The sequence below is a fragment of the Lottia gigantea genome (assembly GCF_000327385.1).
Source record: "Lottia gigantea unplaced genomic scaffold LOTGIsca_22, whole genome shotgun sequence".
NCBI classification, from domain to species: Eukaryota; Metazoa; Mollusca; class Gastropoda; family Lottiidae; genus Lottia; species Lottia gigantea.
The window spans coordinates 1608953-1626007 of NW_008708555.1; the positions used below are offsets into that span (position 1 = coordinate 1608953).

The following is a 17055-nucleotide window of genomic DNA, read 5'->3' on the forward strand; positions in this document are numbered from 1 at the left end:
AAATCTCAAAAGCTTCCAAAAAAAAGAAAAATTACATTTAATATAAGGTATTATATCAAAACTTGAGGAAATATAAAATACAGAGAAGTAAGTCAATATAAAAATCACTACAACTTACATTATGAGAAAAATATTAATCCTTCATTGATGAAAACTGTGACGAAAATAAAGTTTAAAATAGTCGAGAAGAACTTAACGTAGATTGTCTTAGCCGAAGATAGAAACCAAAATTCATCACACATCTCACGATAATGAATCACATGAAATACCTCTATCACGAACCAAAACACAGCCAGAGAGAGCGAGAGGAACCAGGCTAAAAATAGCTCAGTCAACTGGCAGTAAGATGTAAGTAATAGTCAGGTAATATTCTGCTATTTTAACATTACTCTTACACAATATACACCATTTCTTAACTGAGTGTAAGTACATGTGGAACTGATACTTTGTGAAATTTTTAAATTTTTTTAACTTTCACGAGCAGTATATTTCAACTATTCTTCTCCTTATTGTTTTATATTCCCTATATATGTTTTATATCTGTATTGATTCCTATATTGGTTTTATATTCTCTATATTGGTTTTATATTCTCTATATTGGTTTTATATTCCCTATATATGTTTTATATCTGTATTGATTCCTATATTGCTTTTATATTCTCTATATTGGTTTTATATTCCCTATATGTTTTATATCTGTATTGATTCCTATATTGCTTTTATATTCTCCATATTGGTTTTATATTCCCTATATATGTTTTATATCTGTATTGATTCCTATATTGCTTTTATATTCTCTATATTGGTTTTATATTCCCTATATGTTTTATATTCCCTATATGTTTTATATCTGTATTGATTCCTATATTGCTTTTATATTCTCCATATTGGTTTTATATTCCCTATATTGGTTTTATATTCCCCATATATGTTTTATATCTGTATTGATTCCTATATTGCTTTTATATTCTCTATATTGGTTTTATATTCCCTATATATGTTTTATATTTCCCTTTTAATGTTTTATATCTGTATGTATTGATCCCTATATTGGTTTTATATTCTCCATATTGGTTTTATATTCCCCATATTGGTTTTATATTTCCCTTTTAATGTTTTATATCTGTATTGTTTTAACATTCTCTATATTGGTTTTATATTCCCTATATTGGTTTTTATTCCCTATATTGGTTTTATATTCCCTATATTGGTTTTCATTCCCTATATTGGTTTTATATTCCCTATATTGGTTTTTAATCCCTATATTGGTTTTATATTCCCCTATATTGATTTTTATTCCCTATATTGGTTTTATATTCCCCTGGAATGGTTTTGTATGTACATTGGTTTTATACATACTTTTATACATACCTATATTGGTTTTATACATACCTATATTGGTTTTATACATACCTATATTGGTTTTATACATACCTATATTGGTTTAATATTACGTTTTTGAGTAAAATTTATCTTTATTCCCCTATATTGGTTTTATATTCACCTAGGTTGGTTTTTTAAACCCCTATTGGTTCTATATTTCCCTTATATGGCACCGTGAAATCCATAAGTATTTCCAAATATTTAAAACTGTTATGAAATAAAGTATAAGCTTAAATTCTATTAAATTAAAATGTCCAAATATTAAAAAACAAAGGCACGGTAACTGATATGACAAATATAAAACTTTTACAGGTAATGACCGGCAAATAATAGATCAAATATAAGAACCAGAATAGCTGACATTTCAAATTACAAGGTACAATTCTCACTTACCTATAAAAACTTAGGTAGAGTAATTTAATAAAGAACAGAATATCTCCAAAATAAACACTCACTTATCACTCTTAAATCTAAATTCAAACACTATCTACACAATACCTTCAAATTTACAGTCCAATTTACCATTATTCCACTTTTTTGGCAAAAACATTAAAAATGTCTTAACCATACATCAAGTAAATTCCGTAGAAACAGAAGTCAAGATTTTGGGAGAAATTCAAGGTAAGAAGATACACCTCCACCTCAATATTTTGGCACCCTGCCAGAATTTATTTATTAAAAGAAAGTTGTGTACAACAGCTGTCCTATCTTTAATATTATGGGATAGATACGAGAGTCATACCTGACTTATTTTAATGGCTTACTATACTGTTGTTATTTTTAATGTATTACAAGCTATAATATTGTAGTAAACATTATAAAACAATCTCAAAATATCAAATGACCTTTTTCACTTTCAAGGTCAAATTTTAAAAATTCAAATTCTAATTATCAAAAATAAACCTGTATCAATCAACAAAAAAATCAACTTATAAATTTTAGATTATGAGTTTTAAGAAACCTGATTAAAGTTGACATTATCAGGTTGATTTTTGAAATATTTGTCACTAAGGTCATATATACTGTTGTAACCGAGTGTGTTTTTAAATTAAAACTACATGTCATGGATAAAGCCTATTTTTTTTAACAAAAATAATTTCAAAAGTGATTTATATTGTATGATTGTGTCAATTACCACTTGCAACTACGGTATCCATTCCCACCCGACAAGCGTTTTTCAAAGCGAGCGAGGACATACAGGCTACCCCTGTAACAACCATTTTTAATGTGAGCTTACCATGCTTACCTAGACAGCACAATGTGGATATATGTTGCTATCTTACTTTAAAATAAGGCTTTTCACACTGAAATCTTTGTAGTTTAACAACAGTACAGTGGAATGCTTGTTTTTTTTTTGTAATTTTAATATAAAATAATTTTTACTGAATATTATTCTCACTATTTGAATAATGATGTCATTTTGTTTAGTTAACTTTTAACTGACTTACAGTAGTTTTATTTAGTTCAGTTTAAAATAGTTTTTGAGTATTAAAAAAATTACATCATGTAAGTTTACAATTGTTAAAACTTCAGACTACTGTCTTTACATAGATTAGTAAATTGATTTTGAGTATCTGTCAGTTTCAAAACAATACTGATAAACATCAAATAATTCTGTTAATAGAAATATAAAATCTAATCGAAAATATCCCAAATTTTTCTTGAAAATCGTCCCTTGTAAAAACAAATTTCAAGTCATAATATGTTCTCATGGTTATATTTTAATCAATGTTAAATTATTCGAAGGCTATCAGTACTATTTGGAAGTTTTCAGTGTCCATTTGACATGAAAATAATCTGTGTTGGATGTTAAAGAAGATACCTTCCTATAGAAGCACTGGCCAAGGTCACAATAAGAGAACATACTTTCTTTACATCAATTATCAATTTGAGTAATATAGATTAAATTAAATTGAAATGCATTTGTAAAGTTCTATACTTTAAATATGTCTACCTTTGAAAGCTCCCCCAGCCCTCTTTGTTTTTAAGTCTTAATCCAATAATAACCTTCTTACCTAATGACCAGTACACTATGTGTTAATTAGAAGTTCCTTAATAAAACAGAATATAAAACCCCTACCTGTATAAGTATTGTAGGATTCTGAAATAATAGTAGGCTTCTATGAGTACCAGTATAATGCTGTATAACAGCAACCAGTTGATAAAATATTGATTAAAAGGTAGCTATTACATTCCAGGGATATTTCTAACAATTCAAATATAACTTTATACTGCTAGACCACACCTGTCTCACTACCTACTGACATAAAGTCATATATACTATGGTATTGTGCTCAGTGCTTATTGGTATATAACTCAGTCCTTGGCATCACTCATACTAAATACTATGGTACTGTGTTCCTTGAAACACAAGTCTGGACTGAATCAAATCCTGGTCCAGGCAAACCAGCCATCCACTACATCTGTTAGACCATACGTTATACTAATATACTATAGTATTGCTTACTAACTGGAGCACTATATCAGGGACAATCTAATCCTGGTACACAGACCTTAACTCTTCTTGGAGGGTCCACGAAGGAGCTACAGAATGGTTGACGGGGCTCACAGCAACAGGTAAAAAAGAACTCAATAAAAGATTTTTGAAACTTGTGAGACACTGGTACACTAAAGAGGAAGTCCAGATAAATCAAAATGATTAAAAGATGTACTTTAAAGGTGTGAAGAATTGCAGGTAAATCAAGGTATTATAAAGGTGAAGAATTGCAGGTAAATCAAGGTATTATAAAGGTGAAGAATTGCAGGTAAATCAGGGTGTTTAAACGGTGTGAATATTTCCAGGTAATTAAGATTTATTATAAAGATTGTGAAGAATTTCAGGTAAATCAAAGTATTATAAAGGTGAAGAATTGCAGGTAAATCAAAGTATTATAAAGGTGAAGAATTTCAGGTAAATCAAGGTGTTTAGGATATAAAGGTGTGAAGAATGAAAGAAGACAGACTGTAATGACTATCATCTGGTTTGTATAACATCAGCACCTTTATATTATCTTTCTGACTAAACCAGGCTTGCTGATGCCTTTCTTGTGTATCACAGACAGACAGAACTTATACTAGTCAGAGATCAAATAGACTTATCTCTAAATACATCTTAGTACTGTTGGTACAAAAAGGTCATCACTTGATGCTCCACTGCCATTGGGTGTGTAACAGTACCAAAATGATCTCACATTATATGACCCCATTGGCAATTTTATATTGAACTCATTAAAGGGATTGTTAAGAGGTTTTCTAAAACTTTTATGTGTATCGGGGACATGCATCATTCCAATTTTCTATCAGATGTCTGTCGTTACCAGCATTATTATATCATAGGGCATACAAATGTCAACTCAAAACACAAATTCGCATTTTTCATTCATGTTTTTTCCATTAAAAGGGGGGAGAAATCCTTGTTGTATGATTTATTATTGAGTATTTGGAATTATATATACTGTAACTGCCAATTTCAATGAGCTCAGGTAAGCTTATACACAATCCATCCAAATACTTAGATGCTTACAAACTTTTAATGTCTTGGATCCAAGTTAAACATTTTACCAAAGAGACTGCTATCTTAAAATATACTGTGGGCTCTAGTTATATATAGATAACCATAAAATTTGTTTTAATACAGTCATGGGTTTACCAAGCTCCAGTATTATAACTAGTACCATGAAAATAACAAACCTACAAATCAGTCAATATGACATTAAAATTGACTATTATGGTCTTTCTGGTCAATTAAAAATCACTTACACTTCAATATCTTGACCTCTCAATGATGTCAAAGGTCAAATACTTGACCCCATTCCATCATTAAAAGACAAAAGTCTGGGAATCTCATCAATGTTTTGAGAAGAAAATCAAAATGAAAATATTTCTGGCAGATCATCCTAAGATTTGTGTTAAATTTTTATTATTCCCTAAACAATGATTTGGTGCTGATGGCTTATTACTTTTGGAGAGTTCACACGAAATGTCATGCTCCTAAGAGACAAGTTCAAACTCAAAATAAATATTTCCAAACTACATCAAGAAAGTTTTAATTATGTTTAATATGAACTAAACACCAGTTGGTAGTAAGTTGGATTGTGTCTGCTAGGCAATCAGATGCCGAAGGTTTGAATTCACCTTAAGCCTGCTTAGGTAAGACAAATTCTGATGACCAGTAATTCTAAAGTAAGTCTGCTGTCGGCTTTCAACTCCTATCACCCAAAGGTTGGGAGTAGAGAGATAAGCAGATAAAGGGTCTAAAAGACTGGAAATGATATCAATGATTAGCAATGTTTAATTGGTATGATCAATATTGATTCACATATTGATCTGTGTCTCTGTTTATTTCTCTAATGATCACATTAATCAGAGAGTGTAGCTATATTGATAACATAAGTCAACAATACCAACTCTCTTCTTTAATACCAGATTTACTATAGTACTAATCACAATAATAAATCTACCCACTGCAGATTCTTCTAAACTGATATTATCAGTAGTAAGCTCCTGATAATCAGGGCTTTTGATATGAATATCTTTGCCAGTAGAGATTGACAGAGTATAAATCTCAGCAATAAACACACAAGAGAACATTGTTCAGTCATAGGATATATGCTTCAGGAAAGGTACTGGTAAACCAATTCACTTATTCATAGGGTAATTAGCGAGCAGGGGAACATTAAATTGTACCCAGGGTATAAAATGATACCAAAATGTACCTGATGTACAGAAGGAATAAAATCAAAGTACACTTTGAAATGTTACATTCATTTGTACCCTGCTCAAATCACCTCAATTTGCATCAGTTTAAGAGTCAAATTCTGTCTTGTGAAAAGACCAGCATGACATTGTTTCATTGTTTTCTTATCTTAGTTAGGTAGGAAATGAATCCATAGATACTGTATCGTCTGATTCAATCTAATTGTATTTGCTTAATCCAGGGGTATTTACATCTGTTGGACTGTATGGAGACATCATTTTTGTAATTATTTTAATGATCCATGGCAAACATCCATAAAATCGACACACAAACATAAACGATTACTAGTTGAATGATTAACATAACATGAACAATGCTAACAGTAACTGAGGCCATTGTATTGTCAATAAACAGTCAAATGTTGACCTAATCCTAATGTAATCAGGTTAACTACATTCCTAACTTTGTTAAACCTCCACTAATCCTTGACATGATTATCACTTGGTCTGGATTCCACTTCATTTCATTTTGAATATTAGTTAGCTTCTTGAGATTGCTTGATTGGTGAGTTCTGGATTCATGGAATCAACTGAACGTTCAATAATATTAAACAAGTTGGAACTTTCCACTTATTCCAAAATATAAGCTTACTAGGTTTAGACACAATTGAAAATGGCAGAGAAAGAAATAGATACAGTAGCTTACTAAAAGGCTAAAGGACAGTCTGAAAAGATTAGGGAAAGTTTGGTGCTCTAGTAAATGAATCATTTTGACATCATGAAAGATGTGTCCTTTTATCCTCTTCTGTAAGTTTTATATACAAGTATCTTGCAATCAATTTTCTGTGTGTATTAAATCTATAGATTTCTAGTAATGACTAAGACAAAAAGGTTCATTCCACTTAAAATGTTCCTGAGTTAGGAATTCACTGTTTAGGTTTCGAGAAAGCCTTGCGTCAGTTTAGGGGAAAGAGATTTTGAAAAAGACCAAATAGAAAAACTTGTCTGTTGATTTCTCACAATCAGATTCAATTGCACAGAATGAAGATTCAAAGTTCGAACGCATAATCCTTCACGTCTACTGATAGTGAATTCACAATTCAATTCGTCAGTGAATGGAAATTGCATTGCAAAAAAATCAGAAATTCATTATCAAAAATACAAATGAAAACAACAGTGATCAGTTAGATTGTGAGTTTTGATCAGTTTTCAAAAACGTAAGTAGTGAATATTACTCACCGGTTGCCGTTAATTGAACTGTTATCTTAAACAATGCTTTGTTTTTAAATGAGATAATGTGAGCGCGCTTTCCACTGACATCCGTTCAACATTCCGCCATATGCAAACATTTTCAGTAAACAACGCTCGGTTAACCAGACCCGTCGTTGAAATTGCGGTTTGAAATTTAAGACCGGATAAATGAGTATAAATAACGATTCAACGGTCCAAGGGAGATAACTCTAGTTAACAGTCATTCATAATCAGACTACATCTAATTTATCTCGCCTACTTTTGCTGAAAAGCATGAAAATGTATGCATTTGAATATCAGCTGGGCTTACTCAGATTTATGACAGAATGCGTAGACGTATCATTAATAATTGTTAAGGAGGACTTTGGACCTTCTAAATTCTTTGACCTGGGAAATGATGAAAAAGAATATTGTCTATTGGTACCTCTTCTTCATAGTCTTAGTAACCATTAACCTGCAGACCAATCAAAGTAACTATATCTGTAAGCTCAGTGGCGTTCTCTAAATCATTAGATGAAGGGCACAGGCGTAAAATCATAAGAAATTTGTAAGCTGACAGGGCAAAGCTGTGAATGATCCAGCAGATAGAGTGTTGGTTTATTGACACATTTGAACAACTGTATGCTTTTTCCATATGTGCCCCTCACGACATGCATCTCTGGCAGTATCTTCACAATGTATTACGTCTTCATTTTATAACTTGATTGCAATGGCCTACTTTCTAGTTTCAAAGAAGTTTGTGAATGCAGCAATTTGGTTGGATTGTACGCCAGCTAGTACAGCCAATCTGAGTCCTTGACAGAAAGACTGAAAAAAATAATTATGCAAGAAATCAAGGGCTCTGATTGGCTGTATTTAGGCGTACAATCCAATCAAATTGCTGGTGTAAACTGGGTTAATTTGAAATAAAATAATCAACATCAACATTCAGGTATAAAATCATTTATTATCACAAATTATTATCATCTGAACACATTGATATGAAAATATCAAAACAACTATGAAGTGGTATAATTATATACTAGTTAATATGCACTATATATAGCAGTGATAGGCTAAAAATAAACTTGAAATTTTATAAAAGCATTAAAATAGCACTATAGTACCGGTGGGTGGGTGACTAATTATTTAATAAATATCTAACATGGCAATCAAAAATGGTTAAAAATCCTAATAAAAATTGAAGCACTTTTTTATGATTAGCAAGCATTAAAACACAGGTAAACATAAACAAAAACATTTAACAAACAAAATATGTATCTAAAGTAGGTCAAAGATTAATATGCACATGCATAAAAACTTGTAAATCACATTCAAATATACAGACATATCATTAGATCTTGGATGTGCAAACATATCTTTGACCTACTTCAAATATAGGAAAACAGAAATTAACATCGACATGAACATTCTTTGAGCAGAGTTAATACTTGATTGAAGTTTTCAAAAAACAGGATATATCCAAAAATGATAATAATATGAGGAACTGTATCTAAAGGATTATGATTGGGATAAAACCATATTGTTTAAAATATCATGTTTTGTCGCACATTTTTACATGTTAAATTACACTTCCAACAAAACGACAAAATATTGAGAAATAATGTCCTGGAGGAATATACTGGTGGATAGGGAGGGTGTCTGGCGCTATTAGCAGGAATTTCAGGGGGAGGAATTAAAATCAAAAAAATTATCACAGTTCTATAATTAAATAACATATCTAAACTGAGCAGAATTTAGTTTCCATGGCAACCTTTTCCATGGCATCAACAATAACATCAGTAACGACTTGTTCTTCACATAAATTAACAAGGGTGTAAAAATGTCTCATGGCAAAATCATTCTGAAATTAAAAAATAATACATCATCTATCATGTTCATTTCTCTAATCCTTTGAAACATGATCTTCTTGGCAACTTCTTTTCTTTTGCATGAGACATATCTGTCTTAAATATTTGATTTGTTCCCAACAAATGGCAGAAGCAACGGTCCTACTGTGCATTCATTTAAACTTTTAAAAAAAATGTTACTGAACCATGTTGTTACTCAGACTTTCATTCTATGCAATCTTCAGACAACTGACCTATTATTCAGCATGTCTGCCAGTACCAAACAGCTTCAGTTCATGATTGCTTACGAACAGTAAATATTCCAGATCTAAATGAGTAGCTAGTTGAGTCGTTTGCTTGCGATTAGATGCCATGTGTGTAAATCCTCCCCAAGGCAAGAAAAATTCTTATGACACAGCCAGAACATTTTCGCGAGTAGACCTTGTCTTGGTTCACCCCCTTATGCACAATATATAAGAATTGATCAAGACATACCTGTGGAAGGTTCATACCAGGACAGACTGTTTTAAGGTGTTCTACCACTGTTTTATAACAGGTATGTTGAGTTAGAGGTCGTTTTAATGTAAACATCATCTGAGTATGATATAACTGATGATTCACTGCTGTAGCTATGATGTTTTTAAAGGTAGAAATAGTATTCTCTCTCTCCTGTAAATAATAATGAATTACGGTACTCTAATCCACAAAGTAGTAGATCATTTATGTTTTAGCTCCAAAAAAGATACATCAACAACTATTGAACATTCAGAACTTGGATGTTACTGATAAAAAAAACCATACTTACAGCAACAACAATTTCTAATTCATTTTCAATAGCTTCTTTCTCTTCTTCAGACTGAGCTCGAAGTAATCTTTGTTCTAGGATTGATAACTTTACATCTTCAGATTTTACAGCATCGAGCTAAAATCAATTAATAAATAATAATAAAAATGTCTCCATGAGTCTGTGGTTTCAGAAAAAGATTATTATGTCAGTATAACAAATCTTGAAACTTATAAACGTTATAAAACTTCTAAAAGTTATTATAGAACTTACATTAGGGTTTGGTACTTGAGAATTATCAACTGCTACAGCCATGGATTTTCCTTGGAATTCTCCAACAGTCAATTGACCAATTTTCTGTAACAAAACACACATTATATAGCATTATTGTATGTAAACTGAGCTTTAGGCTGATTTGTGTCTTTGTTAATTGTTTACTGGTCTGTCATTACATCTCAAGCTCTTCCTGAAGGAATGGTTTTGGGTTATTAGTAGTGTTGTCTAAATCATCACATCTCGTAGACCTGAAGCAGATTGAAAGTTCATCACAGAATTGCTAGTGCTGGGATTAGTGAACATGTCCAGTTTAGGTATCAGTATATGTTAATAAACATGACTCATAAATCTGAATTAATTGACTTGTTCTAAGAATGGGTTGGGACTGGGTTAATCTGTAATATTTTCTGTTAAACTAACTTACCAAATCACCAAACTCCATGACATGACTGGTGTTGGTTTCTTTCTTAGTAATATCAAATTGTTTACTTAAAGTTTCAGTGTTTAAATCTTCCTGTAAAAATATATAAATTAATAAGTTATAAATTATACATAAAATATACACTAATATCATCTTTAAAAAATATTTAAACAGAACCTGAAACATGTTGTTACTCAGAGTTTCATGCATTGCTGTCTTCAGACAACTGACCTATTTCAGTCCCTACTGAAGTTGTGAAGTTTGTTGAGTAGAATATATTTTCATATCTACATTTTGAGACATGATTGTTTAAAGACAGTTTAACACAGGTTAGATCATTTGGTTTTATTTGTGTAGGTTTTAGACTTGGTTTTCCATTGACAAGGACATAGTTCTTACATATTTCACTGACCTTATCAGAATCCTGCATCCACATAACAGAATAAACATCACCCAAATAGGTTTTTAAATGATTATCAAAATAACAGGCGTATGAAGATTCATGAGCATTGGCAGCAGTTGTAGCAAAAACTGAAATATAGAATCTCAAATTAAACAGAGGTTCAGTAATATAGAAAAGAAATATGTGGAAAAGGACATGAATGAGCAGATCAATATAAGGATGTATATCAATGAAGTCACACTGTATATTGGAAAATTCAAAATGAAGAAGAAGGCACAAGGATACCTTGTGCTCAACTCTATCTTTTAGACTATCATATATAGATATTTTAAAATATATTGGCACATATTCCAATTTTTAAACAATATAAGACATAATTACCATTAATATTATCAGGCAGTAAATCTCCAGCAAATATAGAACCTGATTCACAAGCTTCTACATAGAATACCAGCTGAAATAGTTAATAATAATACTGTCATATTGTATACTAAACCATTCTTGCTTGATACAGAATACGTTACCTTTAATACTGAAATAAAATATCTTTCTGATGGTGTTTTTACCATGGTAATCAGCCACTATGAACTATAATATGGGAAAAATGTCCATAGTTGCTGGCTAACTCCCGAAGGTACACCAATGTTGTATTATTGGCAGCTGAATTCTGGATCATAATCTACAAACTACATCATGACTGAACTCTGAGTAATCCACTGTCTTTCTACAATCAGCTCATTTGAACAAAAATTCAGAATACTGACCTTAGCAAACTTATTGTCTTTGGCCATCTTTTTAACAACTGGACTCAGTTGAGTTGCATGTAACTAAAAATAAAAAACAAAAATCATAGAGTGTCAAAATACGACTATACAAACTGAATTGCATTTAAATCAAGGACTATTTATAACAAAAATACCAATACTGAGAGCTAATAATGGAAGTATACCTCCTACAAAATAGACAAACATAGTTAGATATGGATTATAGTCAAAAGTTGGTTAACTGATGATACTACTGGCAGTTACACAAGGTTTAATTCTAGCCTAGTCAGACCCTTTGGTAGTTTAATTGTAAAAATAAAAGAATACTATGTACTTACAAATTCTCTGGGGAATCCCAAAATACCTGGTGCTCCATGATCAACAAAGTTAACAAATACATGATCATTAGGTCCACTGAAAATGAATATTGAGTTTTAATAGATTTGATCTGAGACAACCAGGTAAATCATAATACTAATTTTTACAGTAATATAACTCAGGATCAATTTCAACATCTTTCTTTTTAATATCCTGAGAGAGGAAAATTGGCCTACTGGACCTAGACTAAGATGTTAAAAATCTATTAAATCAAAATTAAACTATAGATAAACTAAATACAGTCATCCAGAAATAACAAGAAGAGCTCTAGAATATAAAACATACTACAAACCTGTTAATGACCTTTCCACTACCATTCATACTTTTAACAGCTTCTACATTTCCTTGTAAAACTTCTAAAAACATCTTAGGGTTCACTTTCTGTAATTTAATGATACAGAGTTATACATAATTGTAACTTTCTGAGAAAAATTAAAGATACCAGAAACTATATAGACTTCTGATTCATGATCACTGTACATTAATGAATAGGGTGCTTGAAAGGTAACATCCATTCAACAAAAGGCACTGTCACAGAGTTTAAGCAGTGTTCACTAATGTTAAGAGTAATACTGTTAAAAAAAAAATCTGCGCCAGTAATTCTAAAATAGACCTATGAATCATAAAGCTAACTATGATATTAGTCTTGAAGTGATTCAAAACAAATCAAAGTGAATTAAAGATATCAGCCTCCCAATCACTGACCTCATGAGTATAGTCTTTAGGTACACCAGGATAAACATTTGGTCCATTAGGTTGGTTGATTATAGATCCTTTATCGGGATTTCTGCAAAAAAAAACAATCAATATATATATAGATTTCACCTAATAGCGTTACCAGTAGCAACAGTATGCAAGTGACAACAATAAGTTCACCCTGAGTATAAATGAAATAAAACCTGATATCCCAAATAATATGACTTAAAGTGTGTGACAAATTTCTCAGGTAAAGTAATATGAGGCTGGTAAAACAGATGCTAGTGTTGAAAAGGTAATGTTTGGGCCAAAGGATAACCAGGCATTTAAATTATGAAAATAATTGCAGAAGTATGTAATCAAGCTTGATCAGCTGGTAAAGCAAATATTCATATGACTATAAGCTTATCACTCTTATAACTTATTTCATTTCATTTCATTTCCAAGTCAACTTACTCAATATTGTGTGCAATATCATCAACCATCATAACTACAATTCTTTCATCAGGGATTCCATGTTTCTTCATAATCTGATAGGCATGGCATACATCAGCCTGAAATTAGACATCAATCAGTTGTAAGTAACCTACCTTGTGATGTTTATTAAAGAAACTTGTATCACTTGCTTTGTTGTTCGTTATAATCAAGAGGCTGGAAAAATAAATCTACATCAATAAAGGCTACCCACCAACCCTGTCTAACTCAATTTCTACTTTGAGGTATATTTGAAGGGATTATGTCATATTTGTGCATTTCTAGTAGTTTCGAAGACATGTATTCAAAACCCAAATCAACCCTGGGAAAGTAGCGAACCATGGCCAGTAAAACTGTACTAGATCCTAACTGTCCAATAGCAAAATATTCAATGAAGTAACTATGAGATGAGTCCAATAGCTGTGCAGGGTCATTCAAGATGTAAATGAATGGAGACAGGTATCTTTCAAAAGAGTAACCAGGCACTTTCTGTATTTGAGACATAATTTTTGGGCAATATTAGATCAATAAGTTCCTTATATTTTCAACTTTTGCTTTATTCTGACTGAATTTTGCACTTTTGTTTTTCTTTTCTGTTGACAATTGAATCATTCAGTCTTTTTTATATCCGATCTTATTCAAACCCACAGATATCATAAAGGTAAATAACCTAGATAAGATTAAACATGATGCTTTTGGCAATATCAGGCCAATACCTTATATTTTCAACTTTTGCTTAATTCAGACAGCGGTACCTAATATATAAACTTGTCAACACAATGTCTCCATGATTTTGCACTTTGTGTTTCTTATCTTCTGAGAATTGAATCATTCAGTCTTTCTTTTTATATCCGATCTTATTCAAACCCACAGATATCAGGTAATTAACTTAGATAAGATAAAACACAATACTGTACAGTTATCATGTTATGTTCTGCCTCTGGTATCCTCTAAACACTTGGCTCAGCATGTTCAAATTCCTTTAACCTAGCTATGAGCTAGTCCTGGGTGCAAACCAAGGTGATATCAACTAAATTTTGTCTTATCTGTGATGTAGATTGGAGGGGATAACATGCATGTGTCTAATCATATGCAAAATGATATGCATAGCTGAAATTGAAATCTTTAGACAAATATTGCATCTCTCTAACAAATTCAAATCTGATAATCCCTTCCCCTACAAATGTCAAAAGTGAAATGAAAACTCTGATTATTGATTGTTGATGTAGTAATTTGAATATGATAAAGGCTAGAGGGCACAACCAGTAAACCAAGATATAGTCTACTTTACAGTCAATCATGATTGGCTTGAGATAACAGGTCAATGTCCTTATCGCGCTTTGAAGTTTACTCAATTACTGCCTTATTTTCATCAAGAACTCCCTCCTCTTTTCTTAATGCAAAAATTTCAAAATATGTAAATAATATTTTTATTTTTTAGTAATTTTTCTACATTGTCAAATAAAAGTGCAGTCAAGCTACATCAGATTGAAGTTTTAATGTGAATTTCCTATATTTAAAGCAGTCTTGTGTTTTTACTATCAAAATAAATAGATTTTTTTTAAAACTATGCCATTAATAGGACAGCTGCGCCATTTTATGAGGTTCATTTGAGTCTTAAATTAGATATTAATATGTAAATAGTCTTCAGAAATACCGTACTAGAAATGTACGAAAAATTGCATAATTTCTTCAAAAATATCTCAAGAAATGTTAATTTATATATCACAATGTTTGTATTTATACTGGTTCCTGTAACTCCACTTAAAGGAAGTGTTTTATGGCGTCACTAATCGCAAAATATGCTTTATCACATAAGACCCCTTTATAATCAAATGTATAATTGAAATTTAGTTAAAGGAACTCACTGACACCAAAACTATTATCTAGGTTAAAAACCGGGTATGGTGCCAGAATATTTGGACTGAATTTTATTGCCCAATATTTGTATTAATTAGAATGATAAATATACATTATTACATAGTGTGTGAATTTGGAAATAGTAATTCAAAAATTCAAACAAAAATTTAGACTAGGCTAGACTAACCCATTTTAATAAATAGGTCATGTGACCTAGTTGTTCTACCTAAATAAAAATATTGCCACTCTTCTTGTGGTACTGATAAAGTGATATTGTATTTATCTTAAAAAAAGTATAGAATTTCTGGTTAAAATTTTATGCAATGGAACGACATGTTTGCCCTGTCGTTCTCAGGCACAGAATGATAAATTATGATAGGAACAATATATATTCATTTATACTTATTATTAAGAAAACAAAGGAGATAAAATGGTTTATTGGTAAAGAAGTCTATTTCATATATGGATGATGGATTAGTCATTGCTGTACATACACTGTTTCACGTGATAGGCCTGCACATCTTTGAGGAAGTTGCAATATTGATTCATCTTGACATTTGTTTAGAAATGGTTTTTCCTGCTTTTGGTTTCAAGTTACATTTAAATGCTTATCATAATGAAAGATTGATGTGTCGTTCTTTGTAAATTTAATTTTTACTAAAGAAAAAAAATGTGATAATCATATTTAGATATTGTATAATAATTGATTTGATATAATATGTAAAATAAACAAATTGCATAAAATGAATAAATGGCCATTGTAATATTACGGAGTCTTTCTAACATGTCCTTTCTACAATTCAAAATAGAATGTTTTAAATTTCAATTAACAATAATTTTTAAAGAGAGGTAATAGAAATATTATTCTAAATAAATAAATCATTAAGTTGCTACATCCTCCCCCTAAAAGAAATGTTTCTTTTCTTGTTGAAATTACCTGATGCCTGTAATTGTAGTAACCGCTGGAACCAGCCACAAGAAGTGCCCAGTGTTTTCCATCTTCATTTGGTTTCTGTTCAAAAAAATCAACAAAATCGGCTTGAATTAAAACACAACAGGAAACGGCAAGAGCCAGAGAAATTAAAATTGTAGGTGCCATTATTATGATTCAAAGTGTAATAATAAACACTGCACGTGATTACTTCCTTTATTTACATTTTTAACTAAATATCCCTCCGCTAAACGGGCACCTGTCAAAATTATATTTCTTCAAAAACAATCCATCTTTAAAATCCTTTTATCAAGTTTCTTGATATTCGAATTAACATTGCTTTTGTATGAATAAGAACATGTTTCTAAATAGATTTAGAATAAAAACTGAAATGGTGGCCCGCCCTATTTTGTCCAGCGGACTAAGTAGATCAAATGACAGAGATTATAAGGCTAGAGGTCAAAGGTGAACCTTAGCCATGTGACTAAGATGACCATTTCTTATCACTGAAGTGAAAATATCGAATGTATTTTATCATATTATATTTTCACGTGATATGAATTGATGTGATTTGCTTTATTCGCACTAAATCAAATATATAGATATTATAATTTTGGACCAAATTTGAAGCTCTCTTCTAACTCTGGCCTGAGTCTTTTTGATACCATTATTGGCATAAAGGAGGACGTGATTCGCCATTTTCGGGGATTGATTCGAGTTTCGAATATTAAATATAATGATATATGTAAATAATCTCCAGGACGACTGGACAATGCACAAACATCGCAAAATCTCTTCTAAAATAGGACGAACTAAGAGTTTTACTTTCTATTTCTATATATAAGGCGGATTATCAAGACGAGTCGTCATTTTAACTTTGAAGTGCGGATTTGAATGCTCAAATTTCGAA

General features: G+C 31.1%; 1 protein-coding gene across 1 annotated transcript; it reads right to left on the reverse strand.

The window, feature by feature from the left end:
- Positions 1–9049: 9049 nt before the first annotated feature.
- LOTGIDRAFT_115714 (hypothetical protein) lies at positions 9050–16313 on the reverse strand (the record flags this gene model as incomplete). Its single annotated transcript, XM_009054584.1, has 13 exons — positions 9050–9172; positions 9654–9820; positions 9960–10080; positions 10216–10299; positions 10643–10728; positions 11048–11170; positions 11424–11496; positions 11807–11869; positions 12145–12220; positions 12477–12565; positions 12890–12971; positions 13337–13434; positions 16152–16313. 13 exons carry the CDS (start codon positions 16311–16313, stop codon positions 9050–9052), a joined length of 1347 nt encoding a protein of 448 aa, XP_009052832.1.
- Between the last annotated feature and the right edge of the window lie 742 nt (positions 16314–17055).